Genomic DNA, 22857 nt, shown 5'->3' with positions numbered 1-22857 from the left:
TTCCCTATCAGCTCATTTGGGATCAATCCTTTTTCACCTACAGTAGATGAGTGGGATATTTACAGATCCGTATTTAATGGTACTGAAGTGCTGCCTTTCATACCATGTGATTGATCTAGGAAAAAGTCCCCTAGATTTTGTTATGTGGGTGAGGAGAGGCTGAAGAGGAGATGCTGAAATCAATTGCTTTGAACTTTCTTACAGAAAAAGCATGTTGTGATCAGGGATGTAATAAAGACCTCATCTGGTAGTGAAGTGAAGAAGTTTGTAAGCACTCTCACCATAGACCATGTGACCTTAAATGATGGTGGTCAGTACAGCTGCACAGCCTCCAGCAGCAGTATGACTAAGAAAAACAGTATTCATGTCATCATCCATGGTAAGGCATTCCCCCTGGATTTACTTCTTCTTGATGCTTGTGTAAAGGAGATATTGGGAGAAAAGAGGCACCACCAGTGAAATCAAGATAGCTATCAAACTGAAGCTCATGATTTTATTCAATCTTTTAAAATTCCCTTTAAAAAAGTAAAGATAAACTTTGTTCTTTGTGGGGACAGTCCTGTTTTTTGGAAGAAGTGCAATCCTGAAGACAAGGCACGGAGAACCTTTGGCTCTCCAGGCCATTTCCTCACTGGCCCATCTAGTTCAGCATTCTGTTCTCACAGTGGCCACCCACAGGGCTGGCTCCAAAGGGCGGCCAGCGGGCCCCTAGCTGGGGCCCCCTGAAGGGCCCCTCATTTTGGTGGGGGAGTAGCATTCCCCTTCCGCAGCAGGCTCCCTACCACGGATCGCAGGGAGGGAGCTGCCCGCCTGCTTGCTCGCTCTCCCCCACCCACCTGCCCGCTCATTTGCCCTCCCCCCACTCCCTCCCTCCCTCCTCCTCTCCCTGCTCGCTTGCCCGCCATCCCACCCGCTCGCTTGCCTGCCCGACCTCCCACTCTTCCGCCCACCTGGTAGGTAGGTAGGTAGGTGGGATGTGCGTGCGGATGCCAGGGCCCAGGGTAGGCTGGTGCCGGCCCTGGCCACCCAGATCAGGAGTTGGAGTCAAGCCAGTCCCAAGTGGAGCCAATCCTTGTTGGTTCACCTTTATTCATTCCACTGCCATTTGCAGGGCTGCTATACACGGCTGAAACAATAAGGAGAAAGAGGTCCAAATTTCTGAACAACCCGTAAATACTAGATGTTAAAGCTTAAGACATCTTTTAAAAAGCCTGGTGGGACAATATGGAACTTTGCACCACCCTGCTGGACTAATTCCATAGTTCCCCCTTCCCTCCCCTATATTATGTTATAAAGAAATGGGTGATGTGATGTCATGTCACATAAGAATGTAAGAAGAACCTGCTGGATAGGGCCAATGACCCATCTAGTCTAGCATCTTGTTCTCACAGTCACTTTCCCTCCACTCCACAGTGGCTGCCAATGAGGCCAAGTAAGTGCTGAGAAAGGTGTAGCATGATGACACAGGGCCGTTGCTTTTGACTGCTAGAGTGCAATATGCGTCTTTTGTTTCACAGATATTGCCATTTGTCTTCATTTAAAATCTATGTGCAATAAGAAAACATACATTTCTAGAAAAGAAGAAATCCACTGCCTAAAAGTATTGTTGTTCTTTTAAATTTTTGTCAGAAAAACCTTTCATCGTTATGGGCAGAATGCCATCTTGGGTGGAGACAAGATTGAGTGAGCCAGCTAAAATTCCTGTGATATTCAAAGGTTATCCTCCTCCAGAGGCAAAATGGTAAGAACCCAGAGCAGGTTTTATATTAAAAACAGAGACCCCAGTGTGGTGTAATGATTGTAGTGTCAAATCTGGATGTGCAGTGGCCAAAAGAAGACATTGATTGGTGTATTGCTACTTATACATCTAGATGCAGAGTTAGAAAAAATGACTATAACTTCAGTATACCTCACCATAGTGGGAAGGCTGGGAGCAGGTGACCTATGTCTGCTGCCCCGGCTCTTGCTGTTGATGGGCAACTTCAAGGTCCCTACTCTCCCTTCTTAATGTTCTGTGTCTTTAAACCAGAACCAATCAAACAGAACCATCTTCTATAAAGTAGGACCCATGGCCACTCTATTTGGATGTGGGAAGCCAGGTGAAAATCCCTATTGAGCTGTAATGGTTACTGGGTGGCCTTGGAGAAGTCACTCTTTTCTCACCCTACACCTATTTTGTAGAAATACTAAGGCTAAAAAGAGTTTATTCATGTCCATTGCCCTGAGATCTCCAGAAGAGAGGCTGGATGTAAATATGGGGCTATACAATCTCTTTACCTTGGCCTTTAACAGTTAAGGGATTTAGCTGTGTGGGGCCCACCACATTTGTGAATCTGTACTGTTCCGTTGGGGTTATTATAACCTTTTCATGTGTTTTACTTGCTTTTAGCATTGCAATTGGCTTTATTTGTTTTTACCAACTGTGTTTAATATAGTTGAAATGTGCCCTGGGACCTTGTGGTCAAAGCTGGGTAAGACATTTGTAGAAATAAATAATGAAATAAAATCCACTCTGTTGTAAATATATCCTGTTTTTCAAGCTTGCCAAAAGACAACGTATTTGTTTGTTTATTTGCAGGTATAAAAATGGGAAACTCCTAGCTGCAAATCGTACAGTCAGGCTTGGTTACTCCCTGACAATCACTGAAGTGAGTGAAAGAGATGCGGGAAATTACACCATTGTGCTGACCAACCCTATTAACAAGGAGCGGGAGAAGCACACCTTTCATCTGATTGTGAACGGTAAACTCCTCCCCCTGCATCTTTGTTTTCTTCAGAGTCAAATTCTGCTCCCATTGATAAACTGTGTGGACATTTCATGCTCTGTTTACATTAGGCAAAACCTTCCCATATTATAATGCTCAGCGAACAGGAGCTACTGTGTAAGGACATGGTTATAAAAAGTGTGGATTCAGGCCTTCCTAAAAGGCACAAGTTGGTTGCTATATGGGCGATATGGGGAGAGACTGCAGCTCTGTGATCCAGAACACATGATTTGCATGCAAAAGAATGCCCAAGTTCTCCAGTTTGAACCCTGGAGAGCTTCTGACAGTCAGTGTGGTCCATACTGAACTAGATGGACCCAATGGTCTGGCTTGGTATATGTGGCAGCTTCCTGAGTTCATGTGATGCAAACTTCTCCCCAACTCCACCCAGCTTTTTTCCCCCCTGCATGTCTTGCTTGGTCAAAAGGTTAGAATGTTGCCCCTCAGAACACAAGGGTATGGGTGGCAGCTTTTATTCCCCTGAGGTAGGGATGGATTAACATGTCCATTTTGATTTCTCTCAGTTTCTCATTTTTGTCCAATCTTAAATGCATTTCAGTGCATTTCTGCATGATTTTGCAATTGCTTTATAAAGTCCTTATCAGCGTTTTGGTGTGCGTCTCTCTGAACATACACACATTTGTATGCAATTTTGCCGAATAGATACATTTTTGCAAGCAATTTCTCCTAATAGTACATTTTGGGGGGGTGGACGGTGGGGGCGGAGAACTGCATCACAAAATTGGGAGAAGTGCAAATTTTGAAGGATAGCTGTGTTTTGGTTCGCATATTGTTTTGAGAAGGGTGAATTAGGTAGACTTGGATTAAAAGGCAAACAAAACCAAATTGCTCCTTTGTTCCTACCCTGGAGACCCAGAATGGCAATGTATATTTTAAGATACCCATACCCTTAACACATCTGCTAGAGCAGGTCTAAACACAGCCCTCCAGTTGTGTTGAGTGGCCAACCAGTAACTCAATAAGTCTCCTCTTATACTGTGCTTCACCAAGCCTCTGTTTCTGTGGGCTCAGGCAGACAGGCAGGCATCAAAAACTGTTGGTTTTGTGAGCCGCAGGTGGGCTGCCATCCGTTGCACTTATTTTGCTCGACTCCAACATCCTCCTGAATTTATTTATTTGCAAGACTTTTGATTACGTAGTTGTTTTTACAAAAAGATTTTTGTTTCCAATTTAGTGTGGGTGGGTGGGATGGGGGTTGCCTTTGTGTCCTGTTCTTTTCCTGTCCTTGGTGCTCTGTCTTACTTCCATACATCACTTGTCCTTCCCCTGCTGTTCTTCTATTTCTCGCCCATCCTTCCTGCTATCCTCCGACTGCCCTGTTCAGCTTCACTGCTCAAATTCCCCCTCCCTTTGGCTGCACAGGAAATATCCTTGTCTTCTGCTTAAAAATAGTCAGGTTTTAAGACAACACTGTGGTTACTGTGGAATAGTGATGATGGTGGAATAGTGATGATGGTAGCTTCATGGTAAATGGACAATGGGGGCCAGGCCAGTGTCCATGTAATTGCTTGGGATGGTAAACAATAGCCAGAAGGAGAAGTTCCAGATTTGCCATAACTTTTAGGCAGGCCTCTATGCAACTTGCAACCAACTAAGCAGAATGTAGCCCACCAGGTACCTGATTAAGACAGCAGTTCTATCCTTACCTGAGAGTAGGCTCCATTGAACTCAGTAAATGTGCGTAGGGTTGCACGGTTCACCTCTGTTTTTGCAGTCAACCATCCATAGCTGGTAAAATGCCTGTTGAAGTATTTGTCTGAACATACAAAGTCTTCAAACGAGGATGGGGCAGGGGTTAGAAACACTCTTAGGGTTCCCATTCATGGATAGAGTTTCTGTTTTATCACCTTGGCACTGAACTCATTCCTGATTCACACACATCCGAAATTTTCATTATTCCTTAACTTATAACTGACTGGCTCACGGCAAAACAGATGAATTGACTGCATTGAAAAGTGTTGTGTTTGAGATGGTATCCAGTGGTAGAAAAAAATTGTCTGTGGTGCCTCATCAGTGATGGCTGCTTCAGTTCAAGTTGACCCTTGACATGGCAGCTGTTGTTTGGTGAAGATGAAAACTTCTCCTCAGCTCCATAGGATTCAGAATCTGAGAGCACATACTATGATTCTATTTCAAATTGCACATTAATGCGTATTTCAACAGATCTGGCCTTAATTTTTTAAAGCCCTGTGTGGGAGAAGAGCAACCCTTCCTGTTATTCTGCCACAAGAAGAAATGCATTATGTGATGACATGTTGGGAATGGCAAAAGCCTACATATAGAAAGTCCTCTCCCTAGAGAGGCACTACGTGAAAGCTCATTGGTTTGGGGTGACTTTTTTAGGTTATTGGGAATTTCATCACTGCTGCAAGTGAGGATCCCTGATGTAGTTTCTTGGGTGTTTTTTAAGGATATGCTGTGTTTTTATCTGCTTTTATCAGTTGTGCCGATATGGTTTTATTGCAGTGTTGTTTTTTCTGTTTTCTTGAACTGGAACCCACCCTGGGGTTATAAGATGAAGAGCAGGCTAGATGGTCTCTGACAGATAGATAAGGCCTAAGAAGCTCTAAATATTATTCTGTATATATTTCAAATTAAACAATATCCTTATAAGCACAATTTGATTATTTATTAACTTTGTATACCACCTTAGAGTAAAATGCTCAGGATCATTCACAAGATACAATCACATCAAAAGATACATGGATTTCAGCCAGAAATATCAGATTTTCCCAAATGCCTTGCATTGTAAAGGACACTCTTTCCTTCTTGTGTAACTGCGCATTGCTGATTGTAGGAATCCGCAGATGTAATCCCTTTACCTTTTCCTCTTGTAGTTCCACCTCAAATTGGGGAGAATGCACTTCTAGCTCCTGTGGATTCATATAAGTATGGCTCTACCCAAATCCTAACATGTACAGTATATGCTGTGCCAGCTGTGGCCAAGATTCAGTGGTACTGGCAGTTTGAGGAAGAATGTACTTTCAACCCACAGTAAGTACACAATATGGCTTGCCCAGTTATTCAGCGCTCTCTCTCTCTCTCTCTCTCTCTCTCTCTCTCACTCACTCACACACACGCACGCACGCACGCACGCACACATGCACACACGCACAAGAATCCAACTGCTTTAGTATCTATTTTATTTCTAGTTTGGGCCCAATGTACCAAAGAGGCTGCCTTATCCTATTATGTCTCTTAACAATCCATAAGATCAGCTGAGCATGCCCTCTCTTCTAATGCTGTCTGTATGCCAAATTAGAAAATTGTGCATGTGTACAGAGGCACTGATAAATCTCAGTAGCTGTCCTAATTCCTTTCCTTTGAGACCTGCCCAGCGTCAGCTCTGAGCACTTTTGGGAAGCACTGGAGACATCATCAGTCCCATATCTGGCTTCTCAGATTTCATTTGGCAATGCTCACAGAGGCTGCCTGGTTCAGATATAAGCTGATATATTGGTTTCCTGCTAGGTGAGCAAGCACAGAGAATGTTAGGCTTGTGCACTCTTCTTTCCTAAGCCAGGGGAGATCCAAAGCATGTGCTTCTGGGTTCACACTAACCACAGTTCCTGGTAAAATCCAAACTCTCACCTCCTATTTCTGCTCATCTCCAGACTGCACAGAGTCCTGAGTCTGACCAATGATGCTTGTTTTATTTTATTTTGCTGTATCTTATTCTCTGAAATAGCCCTTTGGAATAGCTGGTAAGCAGAACCTAGGTTCGGGCTTGACTGGAGGAAGAATAGAGGCTATATAAAAATATTTATTTCCACCCCTTCCTGACCATTGACACAACTTCCTCCAACTCTGTTATGACTTTGTGAATGCGAAAGCACTTGGGAACTGACTCCAGTAACACTGGAGACTGCAACACATGCAAAATGCAAGGTGGCTTCCTTCTCCTTCCCCCTCCCAAATATTTTCATTCTCAGGGGCAACACTCTCACATCTTTTCTCTGTCTTTTCTCTAACTTTCATATGCTTCTCTGGGAAGTATTTTTTTAACTGATGGCTCAGTGCACTGTTAGGGTTGTTTGATTACTTTTTTAAAGCTGATATATAACCCGTTCTTCTCTGCAGAGATGCTCAAGGTGCCTGACAGTATAAAATCTCCAAAATGTTCTTTTTAAATAAAATGATAAAATGTGCAAGAAGCAGAAATCTCATATTCTTACCCACAGTCCTGTTGGGCTACAGTTGTGCAGTCCCGTGAACAGTGCAATCCTATACCTGCGTACTCAGAAGTAATTGAGTTCAGTGAGATTTAGGCCCCATCTGCACTTTACATTTAAAGCTGTATTATACTACACTAAGCAGCTGTGACATCCCTCAAAGAATCCTGGGAACTGTAGTTTAAAGAGCTGAGAGTGGTTAGGGGACCCCTATTCCCCCACAGAGGTACAGAAGGATTAATTGGGAATTGTAGCATTGTGAGGGCAACAGGGGTTTCCTAACAACTTTCAGCAACCTTAATGAACCACAGTTCCCAGGATTCTTTGGGGAAGCCATGAATGTTTGAAGTGGTATAATACTGTGTTAAATGTATAGTGAGATGGGGCCTTACTCCCATGTAAGCGTGTATTGGATTGCTGTAAATGAGATTTACATAGCATAGGATTTTAACTTTGAACAACTCCTAACTCTCAGCTGTGAAAGTTTTTTTGTTTTTATTCGTGACAAATCCGTCTGTTTCCCCCCTCTGATTTCCCTTCTGGCAACCCACTGCTGGATTTGACACTGTGCCTTATCTCTGTGAAAGGGTCTCTTTGAGGAAGCTCCTTGATTGATGTTAGGGATGATAGAAACAGCTTCTGACCAGGGGCTACTCTATTTCCCTTATCTGAGCTTTGCACAAGGCCAGATTTCCTTTAGGATTTTTTTTTAAAAAAAAAAAAGAGAGAGAGAGAAAAGAGTCAGCTTTCCTGTTGTTTTAAAAATGACTTCCACTATCTTCTTCCTTTGGTGCTAGTCATTTCCTATACAAGGCCCAGTATCCTAGAGAAACATATTAAGGAGTCCAGTGATTTCTCTGCTGTTCTGTCTGCTTTTTGAACGGAATTAACTCAAATTGTCGATGTTATGAATGGAGGTTTGTTCCCAGAATAGCTTTGTATCCTCCATCAGTATCCTGATTGAATTGACCTAGACAGAATAATGAAAGAATTTACCTCTAGGCCCTGGGAATTTCTATTTTTATATAACCAACAAGATCTTGGAAGGTTGGGTATATTCTGAGATCTCATTTATTACAAGTGGGACCTGCAACAAAATGTTGCAGTGTATCCTCAGCTCCAGAAAAGAAGTTCTTCTGTTCAGGAGGCCAGCCAGCCAGGCCTTTCCTTCAGGATGCTATAAGCTATAAAGGGCTAAGTCCAGTTTTCAAGATTTTGTTTTCCAGCTGACATTCAACATCCCATGCCTCTTAGTGATCACTGAGTTAGCTCAGTCCTCTTTCGGTTGGGTTTTGGCTGTGTGTGCCCCTTTTGTTTTTGTTTTTTAAATGTTCCATACCTCAGAGTTCACCTGCACGTGCTGATTCCGCCCTCTTATTTCTCAGTGGCTCCATTTTGACTCCAGTTAGCCACCTGTGTTTGCTATAAGAGGGAATGATATTGATATCTCATTCTTTCTTAAGAGCAGTTTACATAGGGATTTCAATCACATTGGATTTGTTCCAACAAAGCTACAGCATCAGATAGCCCTGCCCAGTTTACCTGTCTCTACATTATGTATGAGTATTAGGGATGTGCTAGAATTCTGCCCAATTCGGATTTGGGACCGAAATTTTCAATTAATTCACTTATTCTCTATAGTTGTGGATGGGATTTTTATGCTGCGATTTTTCCACAGCTATTTTTGAAAACATTTTTTAAAATAAATCTGCCTTTAAAATATCGATATTAAGAATTATAATCGCTATTTCCTTTCAAAATATTGATATTTCTTTTTAAAGTATCCTTTAAAATTAACAATATTCATATTTTTGGTGAGGGGAAAAATGCGTTGGTAAAAGCAGCGGCTAACAGACAGAGAATGAACTCAAATTGATGCCAGCCTATTCAGTCAGTAGAATGCTTTTGAACTGGCACTGGCCAATGGATGCCTTCCCTACCCGGCATACATCTTGGCCTTTGTTAATGTAAAAAAACAAATGGATGCTTGAAGGTTGATATCTTTTGCATCTGTGTATTTTCCCACTCAGCCAAGCTGGACTGGGGAACAATCCCTATGCTTGTAAGAAATGGAAAGAAATAAATGACAGAAGAGGTGGAAATAGGATTGAAACAGAAAAACCTCGGTTTTTTGCTATTGCTGGGAAAATGAAGGTGAGCCAGTCATTTTCTGTCCCTATTTCAAATGCTGTTTGAACATTTTAGGTTAGAATATAATTTATTGGCTTATTTGTGAACACCATAATCATGGCCATATGATCCTAAACACAATTACACAGCACCATTCTTATAAATCCCAAAAATGTGTTAACACAAACACAAACGCTTGGTAAAACTTAGCAAACAAACAAACAAAAAGGCAGGGCAAATTCAGTAAAAAGTATAACACACCTTGCAATTTGAAATGTGTTCATAAACGTTAAACTATGGCAATAGGGATTTTAAAGTGATTTAGCTGCAACTAATGGTATGAGAATCTGTAATAAATGGCATTTGAACCATACAGAAAAAAATGCTTAATTTCAAGATCTCTATTCACAATAAGATCTTTGTTGATCATTGTAGCAAGATGGTTTAGGAAGGTTAAACAATTTCACTTTTGTTTGCCAGAATGGATAACCAGTTTGTCATGTAAGTTTCCGATGCAAACAGGATACCTAAAACAATGGTGGGCTGTGTGGCGCTGGAATTTATGATAGCCTAAATAGCTACATGTTGATACTTTCAGCTGACTTACGGTGTGAGATTCAGTTAAGCCCTTTAGCATCAGCTGGATATGAAATTGCTTGACTTGTTCTCTTGTAGACTGTAAGCAACCTCGTAATTCAAGCAGCAAATGTATCCGCTTTGTACAGATGTGTGGCTAGTAACAAAGCAGGAGAAGGCGAGAGGGTTATCTCCTTTCACGTTACCAGTAAGTATACCTCGCTGATTGCACAAGCACTGGCAATTAATATGTCTGTTTCATTAACATACCTTCTGTGCTGCCAGTATATATGAAAAAACTGCAGAATGTACTGTATGTAAGACCCAGCATACGTACATTGTTTGTTCAAAAGCTCAGTGTTCAGCCTTTTTAAGTGTGTGTGTGTGGGGAAAACTCATGCTATTTTCTTTTGGGGCGGGGGAGAAATGGTATCCTAGAATGGTTATGCGGAACTGTTATTTATCTTTAGAATTGTTTTTACTACTTTAAGGTGTAAGAACTTTGAACACTTCCTATTCTGATTGTAAGAAGTGAAATGTCAACTAAAATTATGATCTTGATGCAGCGCAATAGAAAATGGAGTGTTTACCTGAGACACCATATTAAAGCTGACTGAATTAATTTCAGTGAGAGCAATCTGGATCGGAATCAGATTTTTACTCCTGAATCCTCCCTGGTGGACATATAGAGTGGAGTTCAGGGGTGGAAGGAACTATTGCCAAGTCCAAGAGTGTTATAGTACTGTAGCCAGGTTGGAGAGTGCTGACTTTGTGTCCAATTGTCCTTTTCTCCCCAATTAGGAATTCAATCATTGGCCACATTTGGACAGAATTATTAATCCATGGTTTATTGTTATGGGGATAATCAACAACAAGACGAGGGCTCATACACCCCGCTTTCCTCTCTCCTCCTCTGGGTGACCAGGAAGAACAGTTCAGAAGCTTTCACTTCTGTTTTAGAATAACCACATTAAGTCTTATCTGAACCCAGACAAACTGTGGTTAAACTTAACTATGGTTAGCTGAAGCAAGCCAATTTCCAACCATAGTATAGTTTATAAAGTTTTCTTCCTAATAATAATTAAGATTCACCACAATTTATGTTTAAGATACAGCACTAAGTGGAAGTGGAAGCTTCCAATCTCCTCATTGCAGATGTGGTAAAGGATGACAGAGGGGCAAATGAGTTCAGGGCTCCTTCCCATCATATCAGGCCTTTGTGTGAGCTAGAAAAGATCTGGTGACTGAAGTTACGCTAGGTGGAGCCTAGAGTTGATTGGAAATAAGTGGTTGCCTGCCTCTACATGTAGTCATCTCAGGAGCATAGAGGTGGAAGGACAAATTCATTGTGACTACTTTGGGTACTGCAGTATTCAGTAATGAATTCAGAGTAGGATGTTAAATTACCTAAGCATTTGATTAGATCCAGCAGACCTTTCTGTATAACATCAATGGACATACTGTGCACATGTTAAGTTTCAGTTTTGATTGTTTGGTGCTTCATACCAGGATCAATACAAACTGATCATATTAAGCCACTGATATTAGGCACGGGCCTCTGTTGTATTGTTTTCAGTGCCTCTAATTTTATTTTATTGTGTATTTTTTAATTGTTGATTTTCTTATTTTTTTAAAAAAATATCAACTCGTTTTTAATATCTGCATTTAATGTATTTGAATGTATATTTTATATTGTTTTAAGTAAACTGTTTAGAGCAGGGGTTCCCCAATTGTGGTCTGTGAGCTTCACTGAGATGATCTGCTGCTTGTGTGTAGAAATCTAGCATCTAGCACAGTGCATTGCCATTGCTACAACAGGCAGAAAAATCATTAAGTGGTCCATTCAGACCGTCAGCATTTTTCAAGTGGTCCATGGGGGAAAAAAGTATGGGAATCACTGGCTTAGCAGTTTTGATGATTAAGCAGTATATAAATAATTAAAATAAATAAAGCAAGAAACTGGAGATTGAAGTCTAGTCCTTTTCAAGATGAAAGTATTATCCTGCACATTTCATTACAAAAATGTCTCTTGAGTGTGGCTGATGTACTGTCTTCTGATTACTTCATTTGCATTCATAGGAGGCCTTGAAATTAACCTTCAGCCGAAAAGTCAACCTACTGAGAAGCACAATGTATCCTTGCAGTGCTTGGCGGACAAGTTCACTTTTGAAAACTTGACCTGGTTTAAGTTTAGCCCTCGTACTTCAATGGTGCGCCTTGGCAGGCTGCCCATGCCTGTCTGCAAGAACCTGGATGCCCTTCAAAAACTGAATGCCACGGTTGCAAGTGCCAATGGCGAGAATATCACCATGGACCTCCTGCTCCGTAACGTTTCCCTCCAAGATAGCGGGGATTACGTATGCATAGCCCAGGACAAAAAGACCAAAACACATCACTGCCTTGTCAAACATCTCACCATTCAAGGTAATCAAGAGAAGCTCTCTGAAATTATTTATATATATATTTATTTATTACTGGCATTTGTTAGTCGCTTTTTTCCAACAGTCGAACTCAAAGCAACTTACAAGAAAGCAAAAACACAATTGAGATAAATTGTAACAAAAGCAAACAATTGCAAGACAATTTCAAACAAAAGTAATACAACCATAATAAAAAATAACAAATAGTAAATATTACAATACAAGAATTAATTCCACACTTTAAATATAATATAACATATAATAGAATTATGATTAGGAGTGCATGAATCAGTCTCTTTCCAGTCACTTTCACAGGTTGACTCATAATATTTCATTTGCACATTAATCTGTAATTTTTTTAATCTGCACAAAAATTTGCATTTCAGTATTATTTACATATATTAAATGTACCCCCCCTCAACTTAATTCATTTTAAAATGCATTTTGATAAAATGTTTGAGCTATGAACTATGCCAGAACATTCAGAAAGGGGAAAAAATCCAATCCGCATAGTAGTCTGAGAGATGCAGATCAGGTTCATACTGGAATTCACAAAGATCTATTTCTTAAAATATCCCTAATTATGATAAGTGGAAATAATATATTGTCTTTGGCCTATGCGTGGCCTTCAGAAGAGTTTTGTGTAGCTAATATGATCTTGCTATATTCTTGAGAGCCCCCAAATAAATACTTAAGAGCCAGTGTGGTGTAGTGGTTAAGGTGTTGGACTATGACCTGGGAGACCAGAGTTCGAATCCCCACACAGCCATGAAGCTCACTGGGTGACCTTGGGCCAGTCACTGCCTCTCAGCCTCAGAGGAATGCAATGGTAAACCCCCTCTGAATACAACTTACCATGAAAACCCTATTCATAGGGTCACCCATAAGTCAGAATCGACTTGAAGACAGTCCATTTCCACTTCAATAAAGGTTTTTAGTCCTCTTAGGTTATAGAAAGCAAGTGTGCCATAGAAGCACAAGTAGAGAACAAAGAGTAAGATAAAAGGAAGCACTTCTGAAAAGAACTTGTAATTAACTTGTACAATTCAATTCCACTATGTATGGGGATAGCTAATAGCTTAGATAATTTTAAAAATTGATTAGACAATTTCATGAACGAGATCAGAAGTCACATCTGCCCATGGCTGCTAGTCACAATATTAAGAGTAGAACTTCTGTATTTGGAAGTAATATAACTTTGATTACGACTAACAGACTGATTCTTGGAGTGCACCTCTGGCTTTTATCCAGCAAGGCAATTCTTATCATCTTAGAATGTTCACTCATAATCCTTTCAGGTGTTAATATTTTTAAGATTAATTCATGCTTTTTGGAGAGTGACACATTTTGAATACCTACACTAACAATATCAAGCCCTTTTTTCACCCCAATGGAGTAAACCTGAGGTTCAGGCAAAAATACTAGTGAAGATTCAAAGGCTGTATCCTCATTCCTAAGCACCCTCCTGATTTTGTCCAAGGTGCTTCCCAGAACCCCCACATCTGTTGAAAAAGCAGTTTAACAATTAAACAGCAATCTCCTTTTAGGAAAACACAGAGCAAACTGTCTTGTACAAAAGATGTTTCTAGGGTACTTCCCAAAGTATGACACAAGTGTTTTTCTTGGCACAAATACATGGATTGTGTAGTCAATTGTAACAATCCATGTAACTGCAGAGGGCAGCTCCCCCCACCCTTATCTTTCAGACATTGTCATGTGTGAAGTGCTCCAAATCAGAAATCTAAAATATTGCATAGTTGAGGTGGCTTTTTGTGTGTGTGTGTCCATACTGTGAGTTGAGGAATTGGCTCAATTTTAAACTAGGAATATTCATTTTATAGGGCATGTCCAACAGCACCATGACTTACCTGCTGATTCAGAATTGTGATTCAAAAGTTGCGTTGTTAAATCCTGAATTTTTATTCCCCTCCCCCAACAGAGCCAGTGGCACCCGCAATTACCAGAGCCCCTGGGAATCAAACAACAAATATTGGTGAAACTATAGAAGTAACTTGCATAGCAAATGGAATTCCTTCCCCGCTCATCACATGGTTTAAAAATAATGAATCCCTTATTGACGATTCAGGTGAGACTGAACATTCTGTCCTGTGGTTCTGTTTCTTGCTTAAGGAAAGTTCCACACTACTTTTGTTATTTCTTGGCCGGGAAGCACATTTTACATTATGTGCTTTGTGTGCACCTGATCTTTGCTGAGAGACACTATTATCTGTATCAGCCCTTACTGTAAATTAATTAATTAATAATAGCTGTTGTTTCTTTACACATTCAGTGAATGAACGTGGTGCAAGAGATGGTGTTCTGGCTGCAGGCTCTACCCCCAGTATACACATGAACATCCCCTGCGGAGGGCTCTGTCCATGCACTTAGGCACCCTGAAGAGGGAGGGTTCCTAATTTTATGGACAGACCCCTCAATCGGTATAGCAGTGTCTGTGTGTGGGGCTGTTTATGCATTTGACTAGCACAGTTAGATTGGTGATGGAGCATCCTGTCTTAATCTGCGCCCATTCACTGAACACAAGAAAGAATAGTTACATAACATATAAACAAGGGGGATTGGACAAATTCTGCGTGGTGCAGAGTGGTAAGGGGCGGTAACGTAGCCAAAGCTCTGCTCACGGCCGGAGTTCAATTCCAACGAAAGGAGGAAGTCAAATCTCCGGTAAAAGGGGTCGACGTCCACTCAGCCTTCCATCCATCCGTGGTCAGTAAAATGAGTACCCGGCATATGCTGGGGAGTAAAGAAAGGCCGGGGATGGAACTGGCAATCCCACCCCATATATATGGTCTGCCTAGTAAACATCGCAAGACGTCACCCTAAGAGTCGGGAACGACTCGCACTACAAGTGCGGGGACACCTTTTACCTTTTAAGGCTATTAATGGCTACAAGTCATGAGATCAGTCACCACGGATCTGAATACCAGTCGCTGAGGAACAACAGTGGGAGAGGCCTATTGCCCTCCTGTTCTGCTTTTGGACTTCCCATGGAAATTTGGTTGGCCGCTATGGGGAAACAGGATGCTGGACTAGATAGACCTTTGGTCTGATCCAGCAGAACTTTTCTTTTGTTCTTAGAGAGCTTTATAGCAACACTGAATGTGAAGAATCCTGCAGGGAGATCAGAGCTGGCCCAAGACATTTTCTTACTTCAGTGCTGACAATGGTATAGTGTCCTTCAGTGCACTTAAGGATAGCAAGCTAGTTCAGGGGGTGTATAAAAGGCCTGCAGCATACATAGCTCTGATCTCCTTGCATCTGCCAGCTGATGCAGTTGCCTCATTGTCTAATGATAAGACTGGCCTTGATCACCAGATTCCATCAAGCCATTGGTTAATTTTACAAAGGGAATATGTAGAGCTCAGTCCTGTACAGAAGACATGCCCTTTGATCTGAAAGCCCTTTCCTAATGCCAAATGTTTAGCTAGGCTTTCCTCGCTCACATCATCAGAGGAACTCTCCTCTTTATCACTGGGGTATATGTTCCATGGCAGAGCCTTAGCAATGAAAGCAGGTTATGGAGCTTAATCCTGATAAGGTCTGGCTCAGATTAAATACTGCATCCAGCCCTGTGGTTAAATAGAAGATTCAAAGTGGGATTTTGGAGCATGCTGTACTGTTTTTCATATGGGGCCTTCTGTAAACGCCTCATGAGAGATAAGAAAATCCAAACAAAACTGTACATTCATCAATGTCTTCATCTTTATGTCAAAGACCAAGTCACATTAACAAAGGCAGTGAAAGAAACATCTTTGTGTCTGTCTCTTCTGTTAGGTATTGTTCTGAAAGATGGAAACAGAACTCTCACCATACGAAGGGTTAGGAAGGAAGATGAAGGCCTCTACACTTGTTGTGCCTGCAATGTCCTGGGTTGTACAAAAGTGGCTGCATTTTTTGAAGTGGAAGGTTGGTATAAAAGATGCACCTCTGGTCTGGTTTTGCAAAGTGTTACTCCCTACTTCGGCTATAATTTATTTTCATGGTATCCTTGAATTAGAAGGTATCTCAAATGTCATCTAGTCAGAAAACAACTTCGCTCCATCTATGTGACAGCCCCTCAGATATTTTGAAGGTAGCTGTCATGTCACTTCTCAATTATCTGTTCTGCAGACAAAACCTAACAAATGCCTTCAGTGTAGGGCTTGGTCTATGTACCTGTGTTTAAATCAGAGATGCAGAACTGGTGGATCTCCAGACATTGTTGGATTGCTACCCCCAACACCCCTGACTTTTGGCCATGCTGGCTGGGGCTAGGGATGGGCTTCATTGAGTGGTGCTGGTTCAAAAGCATTCCATCAACCTAACAGGCAGGTATTGCTTCAAGTTTGTTCTTTGTTCTCTAGCCGCTCCTTTTACCATTGTGTTTTTTTTCCTTTGCAAAAACTAGTGATATTAATATCAATATTTTGACAGGATATTTTGGAAGGAAATGTTGATATTTTGGATCAAATTCTCATTCTTAATAGGCATATAACAACAACAAAAATGTGATCCGCAACAATAGAGAATAAGCAAATTAATGAAAGATTTAGTACCAAAACTGGAATTTTGAATTGGGCAGAATTCTAGCACATCCCTAGCTGGGGCCAATAGAAAATGGAGTCCAACAACATGTGAAGGACCACAGGTTCGTTCTCTCTCTGTCTCTTGCACACACATACCCCACACCAGATTAAATGTTGCAAACTATGCTTGCAAAAAAACACATTGAGCTTACTGGGAGGTGAGTGATTGATCAGTTGCTAAGTGGAATCAAACAAGTTTGTATATACCATGGACCAATCAAGGAGACCAGAAACTGGGGGATAGCCAAGAATCAAATACCGTGAAGTATCAAGAGTTCAAAAAGAAGAAAAGGCCAGAAGGATGTTAGGTAGGTAGACTGACTGTACTGCAACTAGATTTCTGTTGAGTGGCTCCTTTGACTTTGTTGAAGTGACAGTCATTTGTGCAAGAGGGCCCCCTAAAAGATGTCTATCAACATTGCCTGAGTGGGCTGCTTGGTTGATTGGGGGCTGTTAATATGTGATTCCATGTGCATTAAGTGTTAAGATAAAACTATTGGGTTTTTGTTGGGGGGGAGAGCCCCCCCCAATAATGTCTGTACAGATTCATATTCACTCATCAAGCTGTCATCCTCCTGTCAAAATCTATGGTCCAATTTCTTGTTCTATATATTAATCTGCTATCTGTATACTAATTTTTTTTAAAAGGAGTTGTCAGCTAAGCGAAAGAAACCTTGTCCCAGTGTGATAATCTAGTGAGGGTTTTCTTTTTCTTTTACCAAGCGATCCAAAACTATATCCTGTTATTCTTCTAGTCTCCAGCAGGATATTGAAGTGATGTGCCATGTGGCATACTTTGGTTGGATGGAAACTGCCAGTAAATAGCCCACCATGTAAATATGCGCATTCAGTTATCTGGCAAATGTGACATGTTGGAGCGTAGCCTAGTGTAGCTTGCAGAAATGAAAACATGATTGTGATAGAAATGAGGGAATTTATGACCTGCCTCATCACGGGTTATAGATTAATGTTAAAACAATCAACCATTGTGAGGCACAAATTGTGTGATGCAAGAGCTGAAATATGCGGCCACATGGTGAGGAATAAACTTGGTAGCAGAAATGAGTTCCTTTTATGCTGACTGCAGAATATTTCAGTGGCAATAAGCTTAATCAGTGTTTGCCAGGGTAAAGATTATTCCCCATAAGAAGTTGACTCAAATCAGACTACTGGTCCATTTAGCTCAGCGTTGTCTACACTGACTGGCAGGAGTTCTTGACAGTTTCAGTCAGGGATCCTTTTTAATTCTTCCTGGAGATTGTGGGGATTGAACCCGCAACACCTCTTCTGAGCTACATCACCTCCTCTATAGCAAGATTAAATTTAGGCACTTTGGCACCCTAAGAAAATATTAAGATGGAGTCACACTCTATCAGTTGTTGAAACTATTGGGCCTATAAGCTCATTCTAATCATCCCACCTGTCCCAGTTACCTGGTAAGCTATAAAAAGTCTCCTACATCTATGCCCTATGCAGATGAGGCCAGCTATCCGTTTCTGGGGTCTTGATTCATTCTCTCCCAGCCATTCTTGCCAGTGAGTCCTGCCTTTCTCTAAGAATTGAGTCGTCATTCACCTAAGTCTCATGCCCAGCCTGGATTCATTGTTTTCCTTTCCCATTTGTTTCCACTGATGCCAGGATCCCTTATTAGCTACCCAACATTTTTAAACTTCTTGATACAATGTAGATTGTTCATGTACATCCATTCAGAGCTGTAGAAATAAATCATCTTTTGGAGGACAGTGCAAATGTAACTGAGACAAAGGGCACAATCCAGCAAAATTGAAGCAATTTTAAATCTCGGGGATTTCAGTGGGAAAGATTTGAACATACTATTACATCTAAAACTGGTTAACTTTGGCTGGATCTACTCAGTTCTTTACTCCCCACTAGCAGGCCAGTATTGCCACATACTACTTGGTCTATTTTATACAGTTTATAGAGAAGATGAATCTGAGAATGCATTGACTGACCAGTATCATGGACAACTTTTGGCTTCATTCACCTCTACCGAGTTCCAGTGGGGAATCTGAGTGGTTTATTGAAGGGTGTGCTTGGCCTAGACACACTTTTTCCTTAACACATTTTTGTCTGTGTTGACTTGCTATGTGTTGGGCTTCTGAAGTTTTCTTTCTTCAAGAAGAAGAAAGAACATAGTCCCAGGCTATGGTCTAAAGGCACATGAGACCATCTTGCTGAAGCTAAGCAGGTTTGGGTTTGGTCAGTGCCTGCAGGGCCAGCCCCAGGCATGCCGGGGCCCTTGGGTACCAGCCTGCCCTGGGCCCCTCTGCTCCCCCTCTGCGATCCGTGGAACTTAAGCATCCATGGACCGCAAGACAGGAGCTTCCGCGCCGCCCGCCATCCCCTCGCTATCTCCACGCTTCACCTACCTTTCAGTTGTTTTTTGTGGCGCACTCAGGTTTGCCATCAATCAAGATGGCGGCCGAGGTTTCCCAAAGGGGCTGAAGCCTCTGCTGCCATCTTTGTTGATGGCAGCAACACACGCATGTAGCATGCATGCGTGCCATCAGCCAAGATGGCGGCAGAGGCTTCAGCACCTTAAGGAAACCTCAGCCACCATCTTGATTGATGGCAAATCTGCATGCCGCAAAAAATATGGATGGCGGTCCGCGGATGCTTCCGCTGATTGCGGAAGGAGAGCGGAGGGCCCTCTATAGCTCCAGGGGCCCTCGGGCCAGTGCCCCACCTGGCCATCCTTTAGAACCGGCCCTAAGTGCCTGGATGGGAGACTGCCTGGGAACATGTATTCCACCTTGGGTTCCATGGTAAAAGACAGGCGGGGTATAAATGTAATAAATAAATAAATAAACAAACAAGGAACCTCTTTCAGTACTTCAACTGGTGATCTATCCCAGTGGGCTTTCGGCTACTATCAATGAACTGTTCAATTGTTTCTTCTCAGGCACTGATGAGAAAACGAACCTCGAGCTCATTATTCTAGTTGGAACGGCGGTAATTGCCATGTTCTTCTGGTTGCTCCTTGTAATCATTCTCCGGACCGTTAAACGGGTAATGAAACCATTCTCCCACTGTCCTGGCCGCATCAGTCTTGCATGACAAGACAAGTGAAAACTGATGGGGACTCTTTTGTGGTGTCTCTTGCATTGTCTTTAAATCAACAGCCACATTTCCCCCCTCTTGGTATCATCACATTCTTGTCTGGAACTTGAGGGCACATAAAATTGTGCTTTTTAATTGACCAGGCGTGTTTTTTTTTTGGGGGGGGGAGAAAGACCTTTTCCAGAAATTAATAAATCAAGTAATTAACAGTGATTTGTGGGCACATGCCCTGCAGTGCTTCGGGAGGGAAACAGCATACTTGCATTCCTGTGGATTAAAAAAAATGTTCCAGACCTCAGTGATGCCAGAAAACATGACACTGCTTGTTGCCCAACCAGTAAGGCTCATTGTATTTAATTAGCACTTCTGCTGCTTTTTTTCAGGCCAGCGGAGGAGAACTAAAGACTGGCTACCTGTCTATCATCATGGATCCTGAGGAAGTCCCTATGGATGAGCAGTGTGAACGTCTCCCTTATGATGCCAGCAAGTGGGAATTCCCCAGGGACAGGCTCAAGCTAGGTGTGCTTTCTTCTGACGAACAAATAAATGCAATGTCCCTCAGCCTTGAAATCTGGGGCTGATTTAATTTTGCTGCTTTGGGGACTATGAGATGCATACCTAATGCCCAATATGGAGGCCAACATGCACTCTGATCTGAGCTTGGAGCTCCCGCGTAGATGGTGTTCTCCAATGGAGAGAGCCCCACGGGTGCATTGGAACTTCCAGGTCTGCAAGGAATGCCTAGATTGAAGTTAGAATTTTCCACGGGGCTCTCTAGGCTTTAATTTGGTAACCAGACTTCAGCAGTGGATTTGGTTGATTTGCACCAGGTCTCAGGCATAGAACATGTTATAGAATTAAGTAATTAGAAGCATATGCAGAGTACCGTGCCATTGCCACAGAGTATCCACATCACAGGGGCATCCTTCTGGAGCTAGCAAGGTGAGGCTTCCATATCAGGCGGCCTAGTTTCCAAGTGGGGACCCCTTATCAGTGCATGTCTTTTTATAAATTGACTACAATTTTTTTTTTATTGTATACTGTATTTTATTATGTTTGCTGTAAGTCGCCTAGAGTGTCCGTTAATTCGGACAGATAGGCAACTAACAAATAAAATTTATTATTATATTATTATTATACAAGTAGCAGTTCTTTAACATGGTCTTTCCAGGGCTGTGTATGCTTTCACTCTATATCACTGGGGTTCTGCAAGTTCTTTTCGAAAGAACAAGACATCAACGGTATTATCTATGAGCTGGTGTAGCATAACGGTTAGGAGACTGAGCTGCGAATCAGGAAGACCCTGGTTCAAATTTCACTCTGCCATAAACTCACTGTGTGGCATTAGGCAAGCTGCTCTCTCCACACTCTGTCTCTATCTAAGTCTCAGTCATCCCATCTGCAATTGGCTGATGGGGGAGGGGGATGATAATTCTAAAGTACCTTACAGGGTTGTCGTTAGGTGTGCAGCTAGGTAACACACATGAAGTGCTTCGAACACTTGAGAGTGCTATACCAATGTTAGGTGGTGTTGTGATTATGATGTTATAGGTGACCAACCTGTAGCGTGCATTACCACACATGGCATAAGCAGCAGTGGTTTGTGGCATAGGTAGGTGGGAGCTGACAAGCCTGCAGGCTAGGCTAAGGCAGAGAATTAGGCCTATACTCTTGTGTGACTCTCCTGAACTGAACTCCGTCCTGCTCCCCAGTAGACTAGCTTATCATTCTTGCCAAAGAACATAAGAAGAGCCCTGTTGGATCAGAACAATGACCCAACTAGTCCAGCACTTTATTCTCACAGTGGCCAACCACAGATGCCCATGGAAAGCTTGCAAGCAGAATTGAGCACAACAGCAGTGTAGAAACTTAAAGATACTATCTAATTCTTTGACTTTTGATGCGCATTTCCAACATGTTGGCCAGCACTGATATGCATGATTTCTTGTAACCCAGCATGTGAGATGACAGGATTCTGTTGTTATTTTGCTCCCATTATAGCTGTGGTGTTCTCACACTTCTACATCTTGGTGCTCTCCCCGGGCCTTGTTAACGAAATGGTTAGCCGTTCCCACCCCCCTGTTCCTTTGACAATAGAAATATAAACATTTCCCTTTTGTTTTGTATCCAGGTAAGCCGCTTGGTCGGGGAGCATTTGGCCAAGTCATTGAAGCAGATGCATTTGGAATTCACAAAATGACTACCTGCCAGACAGTTGCAGTCAAAATGCTCAAAGGTGAGGATCAGGAACAAAAAGCCAGACTGCTGGGCAATCTGCATCTATTGATGATGTGGCTAGAGCTGAATTGATTGTAGCTATTGGATGTGAAGAGCCCTACTGTACTCTATTACTTTGTAGCTTCAGAGACTGTAGATCAGGAATGGGAACCTCTGGCTCTCCAGATGCCTTTATACTCCAACTCTCATCAGCCCATGGCCAATAGGTAGCTTAGGGGTGATGGGAGTTGGAGTCTAGCTGCATCTGGAGGCTCACTCATAGGTTGCCCAGCCCCGATACAGGTCTCCTGCACCCTGTAATGCAGAATTGGCCATGTGCCTGCGGGGGCAAATGTGTGTTAACTTGTGAATGTGCAGAAACACCAACGATTGTGCACATGCACATGAAGGCATTCATATGAGTGCATCAACAGAGCATTTCATACATATCCCAGTCAATATGGATACCGCCAGCTGGTACTGGTGATTGATTGCTGCCCTGGGTTCCTACTGGGAGAAAGGATGGGATATAAATCTAATAAATAAAAATAAATCGCAGACAGTATATTGTACCGTTAATGTGTGCAGCTTCTGTATCATTTTTAGTATATTCCCAGGACTGTATGAATAGTATGAAAATGAAGAAGATGTCCATTGTCCTTTAGTGCACAAACATCCCTCGGACTCAATCCATGTTGACTGTGTAATGCATGAAATCCCCTACATTTGTGTACATTCAGTATGCTACTTTCATGTGAACATGCTCAGTCACTGGTGTTTATGTTCATTCTCCATTAAAGTTTAATAGAAAACAATATGTGCACTAGGTTTGCTTTATAAACCAAGAGAAAATATCATCTTGCTCCCTCTTGTGGTTTGCTTCAAGCAAGGA

At 42.0% G+C, this 22857-nt stretch overlaps 1 protein-coding gene across 1 annotated transcript in view; it reads left to right on the top strand.

The window, feature by feature from the left end:
• Nucleotides 1-22857, top strand: part of KDR (kinase insert domain receptor) — a 52795-nt gene that overhangs the window by 14334 nt on the left and 15604 nt on the right. Inside the window, exons 7-18 of the mRNA XM_061584228.1 lie at nucleotides 205-379; nucleotides 1630-1741; nucleotides 2579-2742; nucleotides 5624-5780; nucleotides 8989-9112; nucleotides 9764-9872; nucleotides 11744-12088; nucleotides 14024-14170; nucleotides 15877-16008; nucleotides 19591-19697; nucleotides 20132-20267; nucleotides 21880-21984. Of these exons, the coding sequence (XP_061440212.1) occupies nucleotides 205-379; nucleotides 1630-1741; nucleotides 2579-2742; nucleotides 5624-5780; nucleotides 8989-9112; nucleotides 9764-9872; nucleotides 11744-12088; nucleotides 14024-14170; nucleotides 15877-16008; nucleotides 19591-19697; nucleotides 20132-20267; nucleotides 21880-21984 (1813 nt within the window). The remainder of the gene's footprint in view (nucleotides 1-204; nucleotides 380-1629; nucleotides 1742-2578; nucleotides 2743-5623; nucleotides 5781-8988; nucleotides 9113-9763; nucleotides 9873-11743; nucleotides 12089-14023; nucleotides 14171-15876; nucleotides 16009-19590; nucleotides 19698-20131; nucleotides 20268-21879; nucleotides 21985-22857) is intronic.

Source organism: Rhineura floridana, chromosome 9 (assembly GCF_030035675.1).
Source record: "Rhineura floridana isolate rRhiFlo1 chromosome 9, rRhiFlo1.hap2, whole genome shotgun sequence".
Lineage (NCBI taxonomy): Eukaryota > Metazoa > Chordata > Lepidosauria > Squamata > Rhineuridae > Rhineura > Rhineura floridana.
The sequence above is the reverse complement of the archived record's forward strand: the minus strand, read 5'-3'. Positions and strand labels throughout refer to the sequence as shown.